The sequence below is a fragment of the Lepidothrix coronata genome, unplaced genomic scaffold (assembly GCF_001604755.1).
Source record: "Lepidothrix coronata isolate B3197 unplaced genomic scaffold, Lepidothrix_coronata-1.0 Scaffold59, whole genome shotgun sequence".
Classification (NCBI taxonomy): Eukaryota; Metazoa; Chordata; class Aves; order Passeriformes; family Pipridae; genus Lepidothrix; species Lepidothrix coronata.
This window is the reverse complement of record NW_016690239.1, coordinates 1,895,327-1,913,619: the sequence shown is the minus strand read 5'-3', so window position 1 is coordinate 1,913,619 and position 18,293 is coordinate 1,895,327. Positions and strand designations below refer to the sequence as shown.

General features: G+C 34.4%; 1 protein-coding gene across 1 annotated transcript in view; it reads right to left on the bottom strand.

Moving 5' to 3' along the window:
- MALRD1 (MAM and LDL receptor class A domain containing 1) overlaps window positions 1-18,293 on the bottom strand; it is a 241,736-nt gene that overhangs the window by 170,386 nt on the left and 53,057 nt on the right. Inside the window, exons 15-18 of the mRNA XM_017817063.1 lie at window positions 13,333-13,485; window positions 13,075-13,180; window positions 11,407-11,774; window positions 9,380-9,792 (exon numbers count right to left, since the gene is read on the bottom strand). Coding sequence (XP_017672552.1) covers window positions 9,380-9,792; window positions 11,407-11,774; window positions 13,075-13,180; window positions 13,333-13,485 — 1,040 coding nt within the window. The remainder of the gene's footprint in view (window positions 1-9,379; window positions 9,793-11,406; window positions 11,775-13,074; window positions 13,181-13,332; window positions 13,486-18,293) is intronic.

Sequence of the window (18,293 nt, the reverse complement as noted above, 5' to 3'; positions counted from 1 at the left end):
AGAACACAGCAATGTATTCCTCCCTATTTTTTTTCTCTCTGCTTCCTCAGCTGCAAAGTAGTAGGCACTGTGGGACCTGAGACTATTTCCTAAATCTCTCATCTAGATATTCAGTAGTTGCATCCTAACTTTGTGACATCGAACTTTTCCCCTGTACCTTCTGCAACAGCGTTTCTCTTCGGAAAAAAAATCTGTGTGAACATGCAGAAGAGTTGTCACAGCATGTTCCAGCTTTCCCCCTTATGAGGGGAATGACTAGGCAGTCAGAGCTGTTATTCTTTGCATGGAACCCTTTTGCCCCCAAAAGGAAGAACAAGTGGAGACAGGCCATCATCTTTTGGAGAGAATATCAACATTGGGTCACCACGACATTTTAACGATACACATAGAAAAGCTCAAGATCCCACTGCCTTTCTTCAAAGCCCATCAGCCCCTTTCTTTTGTAACAACCAAAAATGCTTTAGAAATTAAAGTCTCAAGACTTCAAAAGTCAAAAAAAGTCCTTTCACAAAGTTGCCCAAATGAATTGTTACCGATGTTCTTAAGGTTGAACACATCAAATATGAAAAATCTTGTGTCAAATATTTGATGTTTTACAGTGTTTGGTTTTATAAGATACTGAAAAACACTAGTTCTAGTTCAGTAAAGCACTTCATCACACTTCACTATAAGTTTGTGAACCCTCATGTTGATTTATGATGTTTTTCAAAGCATTTCTCTAAAGTGCAGAGATGAATCACAATTCTGTCCTGTTTTAGACTGTTCAGCGATGTTGGTGGGACTGCTGACAAGCATAATATTAATAACTGTTTACATATTCTTGGAGTCTTTGCTGTATTAAGGCCACAAAATTTCATTCAAGACAAAAGATCCTGTTTTCACTCTGTGATATTAGCACTGGAAGAATTATTTCAGAAGTATTATATTGTCAGTGCCTAAAAATTTCTGAGATTCTAGGTTTGTAAAACAACATGTTTAGCCTGCCCACTTGGGAAATATCTATATAGCAATTCTAATTCTAAAGCTATATTTAATACAATTTAAGGCCATGGTTACTTTTTTCTTAATCTACAAAGATATACAGAAGTCTTCTTGCTTTTCTCCCAAACACTTTTTCCCCCAGAATTTGTAAGTAAGTAAGTAAATGAGTAAATAAATAAATAACACGATTCTGGCTGAGTTACTATATCAAATTTCTGGGCCTTATGGTCCTGAAATATCTGTCTTACACTGAATAGCATGACTTGCTATGATCTGCATATTTCTGTCCCTTTCTTTTGTATATTGGATTATGTCAGGATATCAAGGGCTGCATAAAGACATTTCCACATCTCTATGCTGAGATAGAGAAGCCTGAATAAGGTTGAATGGACAAACATGTATCTGAGCTATGCAGTGTTACTGCTAAGGCAATTCTTCCATGCTGAGCTAAGGAGTGTCCTAAGAGCAGACACACATTGTTTTCTTCTCAGTGCTTATGAAAACATCTGTGGCAGCAACACAGTGAATTATCTGTTCAGCAGCAAATGATAGTGAGCAAGGGGATCACTATTAAATCTTTTGCCTAAAGAGGACCTTTCTTGATCCAGAGGATTTTTCTTGACTAAGTTACATGGAATTGCTGTTCCTACATCCACACATATGGCCTTAACCTCCCAAAGTAAGAAAACAGTAACACAGGGATATCACTGGGACATGTGACTTGAAACCCTGTCTTCATTAAAGATAATGAGTAGAATTTCTACATTGTTTCTAAATTCTGCTGTAAGTGTACTCAATAAACAGAAAGATTATAAAAAAAATATTTAAAAAGGACTCTGCTGGATATAAAGCATAGAACTATGGAAGGAAATTTAATTAAAAGTTAAATGAAGTACAGCTTTCTGTGATCTTCCTGTTACCTTTTCAAAGATGTCTTCTAGATCCAGTAAAAGAATGAGAAAAAAGTCACTAACATTTTCCTTCTCCTTGCAAAGTTATCCAAGTCTCATTTTCCTGTTCAGCAATAAGTAATATAGTAACAGCAATAGGAAATTTGAAACACTACTCTTAATTTTCAGGAAAGCAAAACTCCTACCTTACATGATTTCCCTCAAATTTAAATGGCTCAACACAGTTTCTAAGTGAGTGGTGGGTTCTGAAAGGTGTTGAAAACCTCTCATTATTTCAGGTTTTCTATATTAAAAATGTGGGCAGTACTTGACAGTTCAGTGGTGTATAGAAAGGTTATTTTTACCTTGTGTGATTTCCTTTGAGCAGCCTGCATGTAAATAGGAAAAAAGGTAAAAAAGCACTAACCCCTGCCCCCTTTGCCTTCTCCCCTCTGAAGAAAAAAAAAAAGCAAGGAAATGACAGATGTGAAATTAAGAATATAATTTTCACTGGGAAAGGCATTATTAAAGATAGATTAGAAATTCTTATTCTCAGTCCCCTTTGTGCCCACATTGTGACTTGATGACGTCATGACAAGTCTTCCATGGCATCAATAAAACAATAACACAAAGAATAAATTATTTCTATCATTAGAGTGTATTATAGCTTTATAATATTAAGTATTGTGATAGCACTGAATGAAAGGGCACTATCTTTCCCAAAGAACTGAACTAAACCCCTGAAATATTCTCTGAGGTTTGTAAAATATGTTTTCCTGACTTCCCATGTGATTTCCTTATTTCCACAGTTTTCTGTGCTCTGAAATCCACTTGTCAAAAATGGCAATACTGATGTTTAGGAATGACTTTTTAAAAAACTCACACTACTTTTTGCCTTTCAAATGTACTGCATTGCACCACAGATATTTTGGAGATGCAAACTCTCAGTATTTCATTTCATGCTGTAGGTATTGAATAACCTTCACTATCAAGACAAAATTCACTACCAACCACAAAGTCTTATGGTTGTTTTTCATTCTTTCCCTCAAGTGCCCTAATTTCCTCACTGTCCACTCTACATATACTGTTTCTCACGTATATTGTGCACTGTTTAAGAAACCTAAGAATGAATTGCCCAGACTAGAGCCTACACAACAGATCAGAGAAAAAAAAGAATTGTTAGAAACAGAGCTACTAAGATGCAGCAAATATGGCTGGACATTCATGTATCTGAAGTAGTATTGGAGGACTAAGAGGCAACAGAAGCAAATGGTAACATTTAAAGGACAGAAAAAGAAAAAAAAAGAAAAAAAGAATTTCTGAATACTAATCTCAGCAGATTATTAGGGAAAGTACATAGGAGCAGAGCAGGCAAAGGAAGATAAAGAATGATAAATTGAAAATTGAAACTGAAGCTATGGCTTGAGTGTAAAATCCATGATGACTAAATCTTTGTGTGGAAATTGCTACCAGGGAAAGGATCAAAAGCAATAACAGAAAAATGATCACAAGTGGATATTAGAGGTGTAATAAACATCTTAGAGAAGTCCTTGATAAATTCTGAGTTGCTTCAACATCAGATTTTAATGAAAAATGCATATCTGACCAACTAAACATTAACAAACTCCTACTGGTATGTCTACACACACTGAAAATGAGGCCCTGAAGAAGGAAGCAAGAAGACAATCAAATCAAGGCAGAAGGCTAACAACACTTGACAATAGTAAACCTGGTTCAATGAGGGCGAAAGTGATTGCAGAAAATCTGAAATCACAGTTAGAATGTCAAAGAGTGAGCCTCCCAATGCACAGAAAACTCTCTGCAGCACAATTCCTCACAGCATGAGGACAGATGCACCAGTGGCTGGGTCAGCTGTCCAGGTGTGTGTCAATGGCAGTGTGTGTCTCCCCGCAGACTGCTGCCACTTCCACAGTGACAACAAGCCCAGCATGTAGTGGTACCACCCAGATTCTATACCCAACAGTGCATCACAAGTGGGAGTCTCATTATTGTGCTACTAGCCCTTAACAGACTTTTCTTTCCATAATTTGCCAAGATACTGATTCCATTCCATTCCATACTTCCTCGTACCCAAAACATCCCTCAGCAATGAATTGTACAACAGATCATCCTAAAATACTATTTCCTTTTGTTTTGACTGTTTTACTTTATGATTTCACAGAGTATCTCTCATTCTCTGTATTCAGAAAAATCACAACTGATCTTTATGCAGCTTCTCTGTGACACTATTGATTAGATGTTTCTCCATTATATCTATTCATCTCCCTTTCTAAAAGGAACACTGTTTACCTAAGTGTTCTAGAAAGTGTCAAACATTTCTACTTCCTTTTTTTTTTCCATTTTAATGTTACAAATGTAAAGGCAAATGCACAATTACTTTGTGTTTTTAGTATATATATAAGAAAGAACACAAATTCTTCATAACAAGTTTCCTTCTATCCACACTGTGAGTAGTAAAGTCATAGCTATGTGTGCTGATATGCAACTCTAACAGACTGAACCATAGTCTCCTCACATTACTTTCCACACAGGAAGGAATACTTCTCCTTGGGACTAAAAAGAGTTATGTGCACTCTTTACAGAGAAGCTGCATGCAAGAAATTTGGTTAAGTTTGGTCAGCCCCATTTTCTGGAGCGCACCAATGTAAGTCCAGAATTTCAATCTGATGCTTATCCATCACTGATTAGAGAAGACTGAAAAATTCACACATTTAAGTCAATCTACAAAGGTACTGATGCCACAAAGCCCCATAAAAAATTTCTCTGTGAAGGGCTGTGAAATGTGATACAAGATCTAGAACCTATAATTTCCATAGTTCTGATATTTGTTGTGTAGGAAATGAAATGTTGAATTTTCTTACTTCAAAGGTATTATAGCTAATGAGGAAGACTAGTAAGTCATTATCTTAAATTGCTCTACTATAACAAGTCCTCCTGTACTATTCATATATGAAATATAATTATCACCATTAGAAATGTATGAAAGAAAAACATTACATTTTGAAATCTCACGGATTGCCACAACAGACTCTTTTTGTTTGAAACATAACTCAAACCCACTTTAAAAATAGTTTGTAAAGTAGAATTGTACCAAAAATTCCATTTACCACTAGAATTCTGAGTTTTTCATTACAGAAATGGCTGGTGGAGTGGAGGGGTTAGTCAATCCCCTCTCTTATCAGAAAAGTAATTTCCAGAAACAGCTAGAATTGTAGAAATAACTGAAAAGTGAGCTTTGTGATGTTGTTTCACTTATTACATAGCAAATCATCAGAATCCCCAAGGAACAATCTCTATCTCATCCCACTGAGGAATGAAAAGAAAGGGACTAGAGGACGAAAAGTAGAACTGCCTATGTGATCATAACTATATAGCTGGTAGTTACTTACACACAATCTTTAGACCTTTCTGTCTCTCATTTTAAATGAATGGCAAGAGCCTGAATGCAAATGATGTGTGTTCAACACATATGTATTTGACACTAAACAGATATGTCTAAGGTATACCAAAAATCATAATGCAAGAAGTACCTGGATATAACAAAAAAAAAAGAAATGCATAACAGATACTAAAAATAGCAGTTGGAGAAAGAAAGTTTGTTTGTATTTGTGTTCACAGAACACAGTGCTATTCTATATTCATAGCAAATGTATCATTCTAATTTTCAATCAATATTCCATTACTTCCTAAGCTAATACATAATTGATAAAAAGAATAAAACTGTTACAGTGAATTTTGTTGTTTATTTTTCTTAACCCATTGTAAAATAAGAAAATACAAAATACATTTTATATCTACTTATTTGAAATTTTATTTTACTTATCAACTTTTATAAGCTAGTATTTTTCAATGAACATTCATTATTTATTTTCTCCTGATTTTGCTCCTTATTTTCCACACTTAAATGGAGGAACTTTTACATTTGAAGGTACAAGTAAGTTGTTATATATGATACTCAGAATAAAAAAAAAATTAGTAATGATGCTAAATATAATATTAACAGTTAATCATGTACTTAAATAGTGTATTTGCATTTTTAAATTTCATAAGATCCAAAAAAAATTGATCTTTATAAAATCTTCAGAGAATGTTAGACTCCCTTATGCGTTACTTATGTTTTGAAGTATCTAAGATCTATAATCATTTTTATTTACAGAGATAAAGATATAGATTGCAGATGAGCAACAAGTGAACAATTGCATCAGGCTAAAGGTAATTACTAATTCTTTTAATAATTTGTTTCACAATGTAGTAAAGTTGCCCTGGGTCTCTTAAGACAGACAAAGTAGGTATGTAATTTTTATCATGACTAAAAGGATTGAGATACAAAATTTTGCCATTGTTTACATATTATAATTTTCTCTTTTTGTATCCACAGAAACATGAATGATAGAGCAAGCTAAGAGAGAAATGTTTATCTAAGATGTTAAAATAGAATATTTGCACTTTCTTCTGAGGAGAAACGATTTCAGATATTATGATTATGCTAAGATAAAAGTGAACACTATTAATCATCAATATAAGTAGGTGACCATAGACTGATTCTTCTTTTACTACCTTTTCAAATGTTCTTTTAAGGAAAAGACATGTAAGTAAACTTCTCAGGGAGATGGAAATAAATGCAGATCAAGTACAGAGACAAGGACACTCAACAGTGGGTTTTTTTCATGTTGAAACAAGTATCCCATACAATAAAAAGGAATAGCTTATAAGGAATATCTTTTAAACTTGAATTTTCCCAATAAAAAAAAAAGTATAATTTCTTTCAGATTATTAAATCCTTTGCAGAGGAAGGAAAACTCTAGATCAATAAAGTTCCAAAATTTTTATAAGCACGTGTATTTTGGACCATTTCTGTTACTTGTCAGTATTAGTATTTGATGGAGGTGCTTAATTTTGGTTTGGAAAACTTCAACTCTTTCATTTAAAGAATTTATCTCTAAATTTACCTTTTTCTCATCCAGCTACTCCTGTTCCTCTTATTGATGTCACATTTTACACTCTGGCGTAAAATGTCTGACAGAGCGGCAACAAATGTCAGCCATGGTTTACTGGCAGTTAGAACAAAGGTTTCTTGACAAAATTAAGATTCTGAGGCTTACTGAATCTGATTCAGTAAGATTCTGAGCTGGTGTGAGCCAAGGGAGTCTGCACGTGCTGTTCCCTTTGGGTTTCTGCCAGAGGATTCAATTAAAGGGCCTGCAGTATCATATCTGAAGTTTTGAAACTTTCAAAAGAGAATCTGCCTTTTAACAGATTCTCAAGTGCCTTTCTTTGCTGCTTTGAATTTTGGGCTGACAACTCTTCCTTTTCCTAGCAGTTAGTACGTAGGTGCAATTATCTAAATACTCCCAAAGCTGGCTTACCATACTTAGCAAAATAAACTGAAAATGTGAATTTGAGGGATTTACTATTCATAGTGATTCTTTCTTGGAATGTGGTAAACAAATGACCTACTTACAAAGGGAGGAAAGAGGAAGAGGAGGTATCTCACAGGTATGATTATCCCATATATTTAAAAGAGAAAAAGTAAAATGAAGGTCTGTTACAATGACTGAGACCATCTTTGTTCCTAGAATCTGACATTTTCTATTCACTAGGAATCTCTGAAAATCCTGGAACAGCTGATGAGATGCTCTGGCTAGAAACAGAGATTATGAAACCAAGACATGTATTTTTACCAGAAAATTATTAAAAATTTCTATCTTATTTTTAGACTTTCATGAAAAGAAAATCCATTCTCAAGTGAACCTAAACATTTCCTTTGAAGCACTGAGGAGATCCTCAGGACTTAAAGCCTGTGGTGTGAAAGCAGTGAACCAATAACTTTATAGGGTATGGGGAATACAACAAAGTATAGAATGTACAGCTTTAAAACTGTTACCCAGCCAGTAGACACCCCAAAACTAATTGAGAGTCTATTCTAGTCTACATCTCAGTAGAAATATATCAGAGAAAAAGTGATAACAGTGTGAAGATCTTTCCACCATGTGTCTTTATAGCTGGAAGTATCCAAACACAATACACTTAAAAGAAAGATTGGAAAGAGAAAAGAAAGATTGGAAAGACATCAGCACCTGTCAGCTTAGTAGAAATAGAGCACAATTTGCTCTCTTCAACATTTCTGAGTTTTGAAGGGTCGTAGGTTGTGACGCAGCAAGCTCCATTATAAGATACACAATATACAATTATGAACATCAGATCTTTATCTCTTTCTTCAGAACAAACTATCAAATATTACACCCCACGCCCCTCAAAACTGACTGTGAAAAAAAAACCTACATCAAAAGAATACAAGATCTTTGAAATTCCCTGTGTGGAAATGGGCAAGTACAACAGAAAACCCTACATCTCTAAATCATGAAAAATATTTTCAGTTACTGAATAGACCTTCCTAACTCTCAGGAAGTCAAACATGGGACACACTAATTTATAGTTCTTTAGATAAACTACTAGACATAGAGAAGGAAAGGAAAAGGAAGGAAGAGAAGGGAAGGAAGGAAGGAAGAGAAGGGAGGGAGGGAGGAAGGAAGGAAGGAAGGGAGGAAGGAAGGAAGGAAGGAAGGAAGGAAGGAAGGAAGGGGTTTTGTTACCATTATGTTTATACACCTTTACATTCCTATAAAAAGTCTCCACAGAAAATGAGCACTCTCCTTCCAGGTGCCTCTTTGCAAGCACAGTAGTACTAATGCCTTTTCCTCCTGAGGGGATAGAACTTCTCTCTACCTAAAAATAATTTTTTAGGAAATAAATGTGAACAATCTAAAGAAAATATTGCATTTTATCAGATTTAAAAGGAAAATGGAAGATGTTTATTTCTACAATATGGGGAAGGTGGGGTGGGATGGGGGGGTGTTAAGTAATTCTGTGACCAGTTGATAATCAAATGAACCAATCCTCTAGTAACCCTGCAGAATATCCCAACCGAACTAAACAGATCATATATAGTGAAAGGTAAATAATATTTAAAATATTTAAAGGGTGAGACAATAAGTCAAGATTTATAGCATTAACTTACTCTAATCATATCTTTCTCCAAATTATATTTGATTGTTAGTCTAGCCTAGCAGTCAAATATTTCGAATGATATCTTTTCAGGCATTATATAACTAAAGATTAATTTGTAACTCTGGAAAAGTAAGACAGAGCAGAGGATATTCATTTTAACAGTCTTTACATTAATGAATCAAAATTTTTGCCAAGATGTTTTGTATTAGATTTCAATAAGCTTTTTTTATCAGATACTTGAAAAACAAAAATACTATCTACTTTAAATAACACATATTCCTGTTCAAAACATTAAAATTAAGTGCTTTAGGGGGAAAAGTTAATGCAACACCACCACCAAAATTATTTTACATATTTCCTCAAAGAACCCTACAACTGTATTTCAAAGCAAAATTGATCAGTTACAAATAGCTTTGAGATTGTCCAGTCATTTATATACTCTCGGTAAATAAGCACTTCACAACATAGAATCATCATACCTGAAATGGTTTAGAACTGCTGATGTGGAGTGTTTGTCTGATCCACCTGTTTTCTTGATTTCCAAACTTGTACCACAATGGCCATCCCCTAGCATTACTCACAGTTCTTTGGAAGACTGACAGCTTGTAAACTTGTTTTCCAAACATGTGATAATGAAAGCGGAAAACACAGGTTCCATTGTCAGAAGGGCTGAAGAGAGGACTAAGCAAAATTGCTTTATCTTGGAATTGGCGTGGCCCAGAGGATTCCATGTAAATGTAGTGTCCCCTGACTGTGCCTGTCGTGTGATCCTTTAGAGGGCCTGTATTAACCGTGGGGGTTGGACCTTGTATTCTGATCCAGTCAAAGTCATCCTTTACACTCTGCTCCCAATTGCACAGCCCATTTTCAAAGTTACACTGTAGGTCAGGGTCTGAAACATAAACAGAACAGATTGTAAAAAGACCCCAAAAAGCAAAGGGGACAATGCATTAATTAATATACTTTTTATCTTTTCAAAAAATCCTTTCAAATTTATAGAAAACCCCCATATCTTCTCCTTGAAAACATTCTTGTCTGAAGGATAAAATATTTGTCTGTACATAAAAGAATTACCTTTTCTTTCAATACATATCTGTCAAACTGTACATAATTTATTGAATAAACTGAACTGTGAAAAACATTTTATTATCCATGCTATTAATTTCATGTATTATTACAATTAAATAATGCAAAGTTCTTTAACTGAAACTGAACTGAGTAAAGGAGTTAAAACTGAGGTTAATTGAATGAAATAAACCACAGGATATAGTCTTGTAGGTATGTGTAATAAGTGATCTGATATATTTTTGTATGACAGAGGTAGTCCTAAAAATGGGTTGTTGTGGTTTAGATCTTTATTATCCTCAATAATAGTAGCACAATAGCGTTATCAAAGCTAAATTCAAGAGAGGCCTTTATAACACAACTGCACTTTTTTATTTGACACCAAAGCAAAATATTGATTAGTGCAATTACTTCTAATGTAAAACAATAAAATTTGTCAGGGGTGGTGAACTTGCATTCCAACTTTGCATGTGCTCTTCAGAAACAGTAACTGAAACTACAGCCAATTCTTTTTTTTTTTTTTTTAATTAAGCTGTTATCTTTAATGATGCTTAAAACTGCAACTCATATCTTACTGTGGACCTCAAAATGGGTTATAAAGAAGAAAGACATTACACAAGGGGAAACTGAGATAGGAAAGCCTTCACTTTCTTTTGAATTCAGGGCAGTTTTAATTTAATAGTTGGCAAATATCACTGCAGACTGATAACCCCTCAAGCACGTAAGGTATCTCACATTTCTCAAACTGATTGTGATTTGCATAATTTAGTTACCTTAGGATGTGATAAAGCAACTGCTAGTTAATTTTATTTTATATTAAAGTTCTTGAGTTCTTAAAATTGATGAATGCATGCTTCAGGGAGAAAATCATCAACAGCACCCTTCAGCACTGCAAGGTGAGTGTCAAAAATGTGAATGACTCATGGCTTTCTTTGGTACTTACAAGTTCTTTCCTTGAAAGGAATAATTATGTCCAGCATGACTGCTATCTTTAGTACAGATATTTTAACACTTCTTTGATAGTAACAGTATAGGTCATAAGAAAAGATAGGACATACACTCCTCTCAGTCCATCAGTATGTCTTACACTGTACTTCCATCAGTATAATCAAAGATAGCATGTTGACCTAAATCAAGTGGCAGACTGCAAATCCTCTCTTTTAAAATTATCTTGTAATGTGTGTTTGTCTTTTATGTGAGTTAAAGAAATATAACTGGTTTGGATGAAGAAACCTGAATTGCATTTACCCTCAGTTGTAACTCTTCATATGCATTTAGGTTTAAAATTATCATTCTGTTTTATCAATAACTGTATTCAGTGGAATCATCACTGGCTATGACATTGATAGGCTCTAACAATTCTGTGTTTTTTCTCTCAAGAGTTGAAGTGGCAAGCAAATTTTTGTGTGATGTAAAGTAAGCAGTAATGGAAAGTACTCACTACAGTTGTCTTCATCTGATCCATCCCCACAGTCATCCACAAGATCACAGACCAACAAACTGTCAATGCATGCTTTTGTGTCTCTGCACCAGAAGTGATTTGGACCTTCACAACTTAATGCTGGAGGTGAGAGAGCACAGTTTTCAAATTTAATATCATCAATTGCTGAGACACCGTCATAAAAACCCAGACTGATTTTATCAAGCGAAAATTGGAAAGCATGTGGAAGGCGTCCAAGTTGTATGACTGCCTTCAACCATTGATTTCCCTCGTTGTAATATGTCCTCCAAAGGACAGTAGACTGCTTCAGCCCATCTACAAGCAATTGCAGCTCTGCTGCCCCAACTGACTGTCCATAGTTGTAATACCTAAAATGATAAAAAAAGAATGTTAAATGGGCAAATTATGAAAATGGACCACATCAGGTAAAGTAGATACATACAGTATATTTTCTGTTATATCTCTGTGACATACAGGAAGTCCCTAGTGCCTATTACAAGTTTACTTGTAATTCAATACATTTTCTCAATGATGGTAGGATAGGCTGCTATATCAGTCCGGGCCTCATTTCAAGAATTGAAGATTTTGAAAGGAGAAGCATGCTTCATTAAATTAAACCCCATAACTGAAGAGATACATTTGCTTTCATATTAAACAACAAACACTCAGATGCATAACATATTTTTTATAAATTTAATTCAGTACATAATTGTAAATTTTCAAAAAGGAAAAACAGAATACTTAGTGAATGCAAAACTACACCTTGTATCTATGTTACTTATAGTTAACATGTTGCCTTTTACAGCATTTTTGGAGAATCTCAAAGCATTTAAAAATAATAAATACTTAGATTGGCAATTGTACAAAACTGGAAGCAGAATCAAAAATACAACCAACAACTCGAAATTTCCAAACCTATACTCCAACTTCTAGTCATGAGCCTTGAATAAAAAGACATTTCCTCTTCCTGTGGCAGATGTATTTGATACTACTGAGACAAACCACACTTAATAACATCAAGGTCAGGCCAAACATTTATTTAAACAGTAGTACCAATCTGACCTTAGTAAAATAATTATCACAAATTTTTCTGCCTATCTCTGAAAAGATTGCAAAAAGTCTGAGACAAGACAATAACTGAAAGTGTTTCTTTGGGTTTGGTTGCTGATTTTTTTTTTAACGGGTTTTGGTTTTTTTTTGGTTTGTTTTTTTTTTTATCTCTGTATATAAAAAAAAAAAATTGAAAGCAAAACACCTATTCTTATGCTGGAGCTTTTGCTTAAAGATGTTGAAATCTAATTTTGGATACTGCAGGTGACTCAAGGACCTATGAGATTTTTCAGTCCTTTCCTATTCTTGAATAAAATTTCACATTTTCAAATTTATTTACCAAAGAATTATTAGCAAAAAGACTGTGGTATTTGTCCATGTATATGCAGGCATGAGCCTTTACTATAACTTTACCAAGAGCCTGACAACAAAGTCATCCCTTGTTTCAGTTCTGTTCTCCAAGTGCTTCTGCTTATGTCTGCATCTATATGATTATAGAATAAAATGAAACAAATACTTCAGAGGAAGGTGTATCTATTGCAAACCATAACCTCAATTTCAGTTCAAGAGAAGAAATTTGAGATGACCCAGGAATTTTATATCTAAATTATTTCATACCAAAAGGACAGTGTGCAATTTGCTCCAGTTTGCCTGAAATTTGGGCTTCGTAGCCGAGCTATTTGTGAAATGCTGGTGCTGTTCTTCATAATGAACATAAAATGACCTATTAAAATAAAACAGAAAACACCTTTTGAGGCTGAAGAAATAAAGAATTTCTAAGAGCTTTTAAAACATTCATGATTTCCACTTAAAATCTGGTTACAGAGGAGGTTTACCCATTCCATTTCTCTGTTTTCTAGGCCTTGCTTTTCTTACCTTCAGATTTGTTGTAGGTGTGATCCCGTGGAGGAGCTTGCTTCTGAAACACAGGTGGAAGAGCACTACTGGAACTTCTCACCCAATCAAATTCATCTGTATTTACAGTTTCAATCCAGCCACAGCTCTCTCTTTCGAAGTCACATACAGCAGCTGAAATGAAGAGACATTTTATTTCTCTATCTGACATTACCAAACAAGTTTTTCCAGTATGAAAAGGAAATAAAATGTTTCTAATACTTCAACAATATTCTAGAAATACATCCAAGAAAAGGGCAGAGTATGGCTTCATACCAGAGATGAGGTATTTGTTTAATAACAACTGAGTAAAACCACAGTCACACAGGAGCAACCAAGCCATCATTATCTGCAATGTTTTCAATAAAATAACTCCTTGTCTCTTATGGTGCTGCAGCCAAAGCACTCAGAGGAGGTGAGAAAGTGCTGAGAACAGACCTCACAATCCTCGTGCTACACAGCAAGAGCGTAGGGCACAGAAAGCAGTAACAAACATTCTGCAAGACCTTGTAGGGAACCGATAATGGAACTAGAAATCAAACCCCTGATTTTCTGAGTGTCAGCAAGTATGCTAATGGCAACAAAACCCTTCCTCTATTCATAATAGGAATTAAGTTAAGCATCAGGTATTACTGAGACACTATGATATTGGTAATCCCTGAATCAAAAACTCTGCAGTGAAAAAGATCTGAAAAACATATTAAGGTGTATTCTTCAATTCTTCACTTCAAAGAGCAGTGATATTTTAGAAAATATGTATATTCCAAAAAAAAGAAAGAAAGAAGTGGAAGGGTGTCATGTATGAATGAATGTAAACTGAAAAATAATGATTGCATTATAATGAAGAAACATAGAATTATAGAATGGTTTGAGTTGAAAGAGACCTTCCACTAGACCAGGTTGCTCAAGCCCCATCCAACCTGGCCTTGAACACTTTTGTGGATGGGACATCCACAACTTCTCTGGACAACCTGTTTCAGTGCCTCACCACCCTCACAGTAAAGAATTTCTTCCATACATCAGGTTTTCCTCTTCTTCATTTTATAAAAAATCCTCATAAAATCATAAAATTATATTTTCAAATCCTGCAATTACAAGAGGCTTTTAATGGAAGACATTAAGAAAATTATTTAAAGATTTTTAATCAATAGTTTATCAATCGCATACATAGAATAAATAAAACAAATATTCAGGCATGACTGTCATAATTCTATCATTATTTTATAACTCTCATCACAATTATCAGTGGTCATATTATGGTATAAAGTACTCATATTTCAGAATCATATGAAGTCTCTTGTGGAATAGGATTATATCAGTGTTTATTTATGGAAGATATGGGAGGATTTTTTATTAGTTTCTTTTGGTTTTGTTTTGTTTTCCTCTTTAGCAACTGTGTTGCATTAAGTTATATGTAATTTTTTAGAAAGAATAAAAAATTAATAATGAGGCAAATTAGTATTATTGTTGTCTGTGGCTTTTAAAAAGACAAGGTTTTGTGGATTATTAAGCAAAGCACATAGAAATCCACAGTTAGCTTAAAAAAATCATTCCACAAATATGAAAGAGCAAATAATGTTTAAGAGATCAAAGAAAATATAATTTTGCTATACATATACTGTATGTGGGTCAGAAATGTCAACGATAAAAAAATGTAGACCAAATGTGACTAAAAAACAGAAGGAAGAAATTTTTTGACAGAATGCTTTAATAGAATAAAATGAAGACAAAATATACCTACAAATATTCAAGGACCTAGACATGAGAGAAATAACTGAAAATCCCCTGACAGAACAAAACGATAAGAGAATATGGAGAGCTATTTTTGATTTGTTTTTTGCTCGATAGAAGAAAGTGTTCCATATTCCCAGCAGAACAGCAACAAAGAATATGACAGACCTTGGACACAGATGGTTACACCAAATGAGGCAAATAAACAAGATAAAACTGTTAAGTCTCAGCCCAGACTTCTTGCATCTGTAAGTTGTAACACAGACAAAACATAAAAGAAAGGATGCACCAGACCATTCAGTTTAAGCATGGATGAATACACTGAGATAAAATAACCCTGAAACTTTCAACTGAATCTCAGACCAGCTATTTAACAGCTAGGGAAAATACAAGAATAGAGCAAGTTGGTAGAGCCTGAGAGAAATGCACTTGGATATTGATGCTTGATAACACTTCAACCACTGAATTGTCTTGTCCCATAACTTCTTTGACTGGTACTTCCATTTTGGACAGATTGTCCAAAAAAAAAGGCTGTTGCTTGGGTACTTCTATAGCTTCTTTCACAGTAAACTAACAAACTAATCTGTCTTCTCTCCTAATACTTTAATTTTTCCTTTTCTTCTATTTTTTATTTTTTTACATGTTTTCTTATACTCTAACCATCACATGACCCTATGGACTCTACCTGGCTGTCTTCTTTCATGTGTTTGATGAATTTATATTTAGTGTTTCTTAAACTTCGTCTCATCTTATTACAGTGTTTTTACACTTAACCTATCAAACTTTGTAATATTTTCTTTTTGTTTTAGACAATACTTCACCTACCTTATGCTTCTAACTTCTAGTGGTATACATGCCATCTGTATGGATACATTTTTCTTTACTGCCCCATTTAGCCTCTTTTTTAACAAGCTCCCTCAATAATCACAGAGGAATCGGAGAGATACTGGGATAGCGTTAAAGAGTGGTTGGCTTTGTTGATGCTTTGAGAAAGCTGCCTTTACATCTTCAGCAGACTTAGTTTTCTCTGAATTGACTCGTTACCACAAGACTCTAGATTTCTTCTGATTTTGGGTTTTTATGCAAAGTGCTGTGTCCTTTTCTGTTTGGGGGAGCTTTACTCAAAGGCCTTCTCAAATCAGATATTCATCTTCTCTGTAAGCTGAATGATGATTAACAAGAAATTAACAAACAGTCCTGCTGAAAACAATATTTTAAAAATAAATGTTTAAGATGTTAGCACTTCTTTAAGACTGGAAGTTCATCAATATCTACAATCTGAAAAACCTCTCCTTGCCTCTCAGCCCGTGTAAGTCTATAGAGCAGGCATCATAAAAAAAAAAATCCAGGTGAAGAGATATCATGACTATTACTGGCTTACAACTTTTCTTTTTATTTTATTTTAAAAGGTTTTAATATACTAATAAACTTTAAACTATTTTTAATCAGTAATTTTAAAATAAATTTAGGAACTTATCACTAGATGGCATGAAGAAAACTATCATCAAATCTAGGAACCAAAACGAGTTTAATTCTGGACATACTCATCCTAAAAAGTTATTTTAACTCCCTTTATAATACAAACACACTGAAAAGTGTTACATCTGACTCCTCATATTTATGTTTTCTATCCCAGTGACCAATTAATAATTTCTTGATACGCACTCAGTCAAATAAGACTGTACTTTGTAGGTCACTTAGTGTAATTTCTACAGTGAAAAACTGAATAGAGGTCAATCAAAAAATTATTGCAAAACTTCATCAGCAAGAAGCAATGCTAACTGGGAAAAAAAAAGCAAACAACAAACAAGTGAAAAAGCAAGTCACTATTTGAAGCTCAAATAAATGGGATCTTCCTTCACTTTCGATCTCCCGATATTATCTGCTATCATTTTGAAAAGACAACAACAACAACAACAAAATAACCAAAACACCTACACTTAAAAGTTTAGGACAAACAGATATGGTATTCTCCTCTACAGACAGCTCTACAGAGGAAATAAAACACTCCAGAACACTTTCTTTTGCTAATTTCTGTTGGGAAATCCATTTCAATAATCATGAAAGGTCTTTTTCCCTCTCTGCAAATGGTATTTTAGTCCCATCCCTTCACCATTTAACTTCCACAAACTGATTCTAATGCAGTTGTCTCGGCACTTCCGGTATTAGGTACCTTCTCCAATTTACAAGCTGACAACCTCTTCACTTCTTGAACTTAAACCCGTTTTTCTGATCTGGTTGTTGTTTCTGGTCTCACCTTTAAAAATTGCTTATTTTTCTGGCTGAAATGGAGTAGCAAGCATATGAGACAGTTTTTGGCTTGCAAGTTTTGACCCTAAATTAGGAAGAGTTAACTTATAACCACTGCAGAAGTTTTATACTTTGGCAATATTAGTAATGGGAAATATGGAGAATGTTTCTTATAATACTAAGGAGATTTTTATTACTTATACAAAGATACCCATTAGAAACCAAATAATATTAATCATTAAAGAATTATGCAACAAAAGTAGTTTTTACAAAACAACATGTGCATCATTCTCTTTACTTGCCTTCTAACCCAAATTAAGGTACAGAAAATTCTGTAAAAACATATAGATTATGTGCAGTTTATGACTTAATTTAAGACTAGCTTTAGCATGCTTGTGCTGTCCTAGTTTGCACACCACAGAAATAATAACTATTAAATGCATCTTTCATTTAGACATAAATACAAAACAATACTATATTTATATGTGTGCTGGTTTGGGCTGGGGTAGAGTCAACTTTCTTCACAGTAGCTGGTATAGGTCTGTATCTTGTGTTTGTACTGGAAACAGCGTTGATTATTCAGGATGTTTTAATTATTGCTGAGCAGAGCTTACGAAAACTCAAGGCCTTTCCTCTCCTCACACTGCCTCACCAGCAAGGAACTTGAGGATGCACAAACATTTGGGAACAGACACAGTCAGGACAGCTGATCCCAGATGACCAAAGGGATATTCTATACTATATGATGTCATACTCATCAATAAACTAGTGGGGGATTGGAGTGATGGTGTTTGTCTTCCCAAGTCACTGTAATGCATAATGGAGCCTCGGTCTCCTGGAGATGGCTGAACACCTGTCTGCCCATGGGAAGTGGTGAACGAATTCCTTGTTGTTCTTTTGCTTGTGTGCATGACTTCTGCTTTACCTATTAAACCATGAGTTCTCTCAGTTTTACTCTTTTC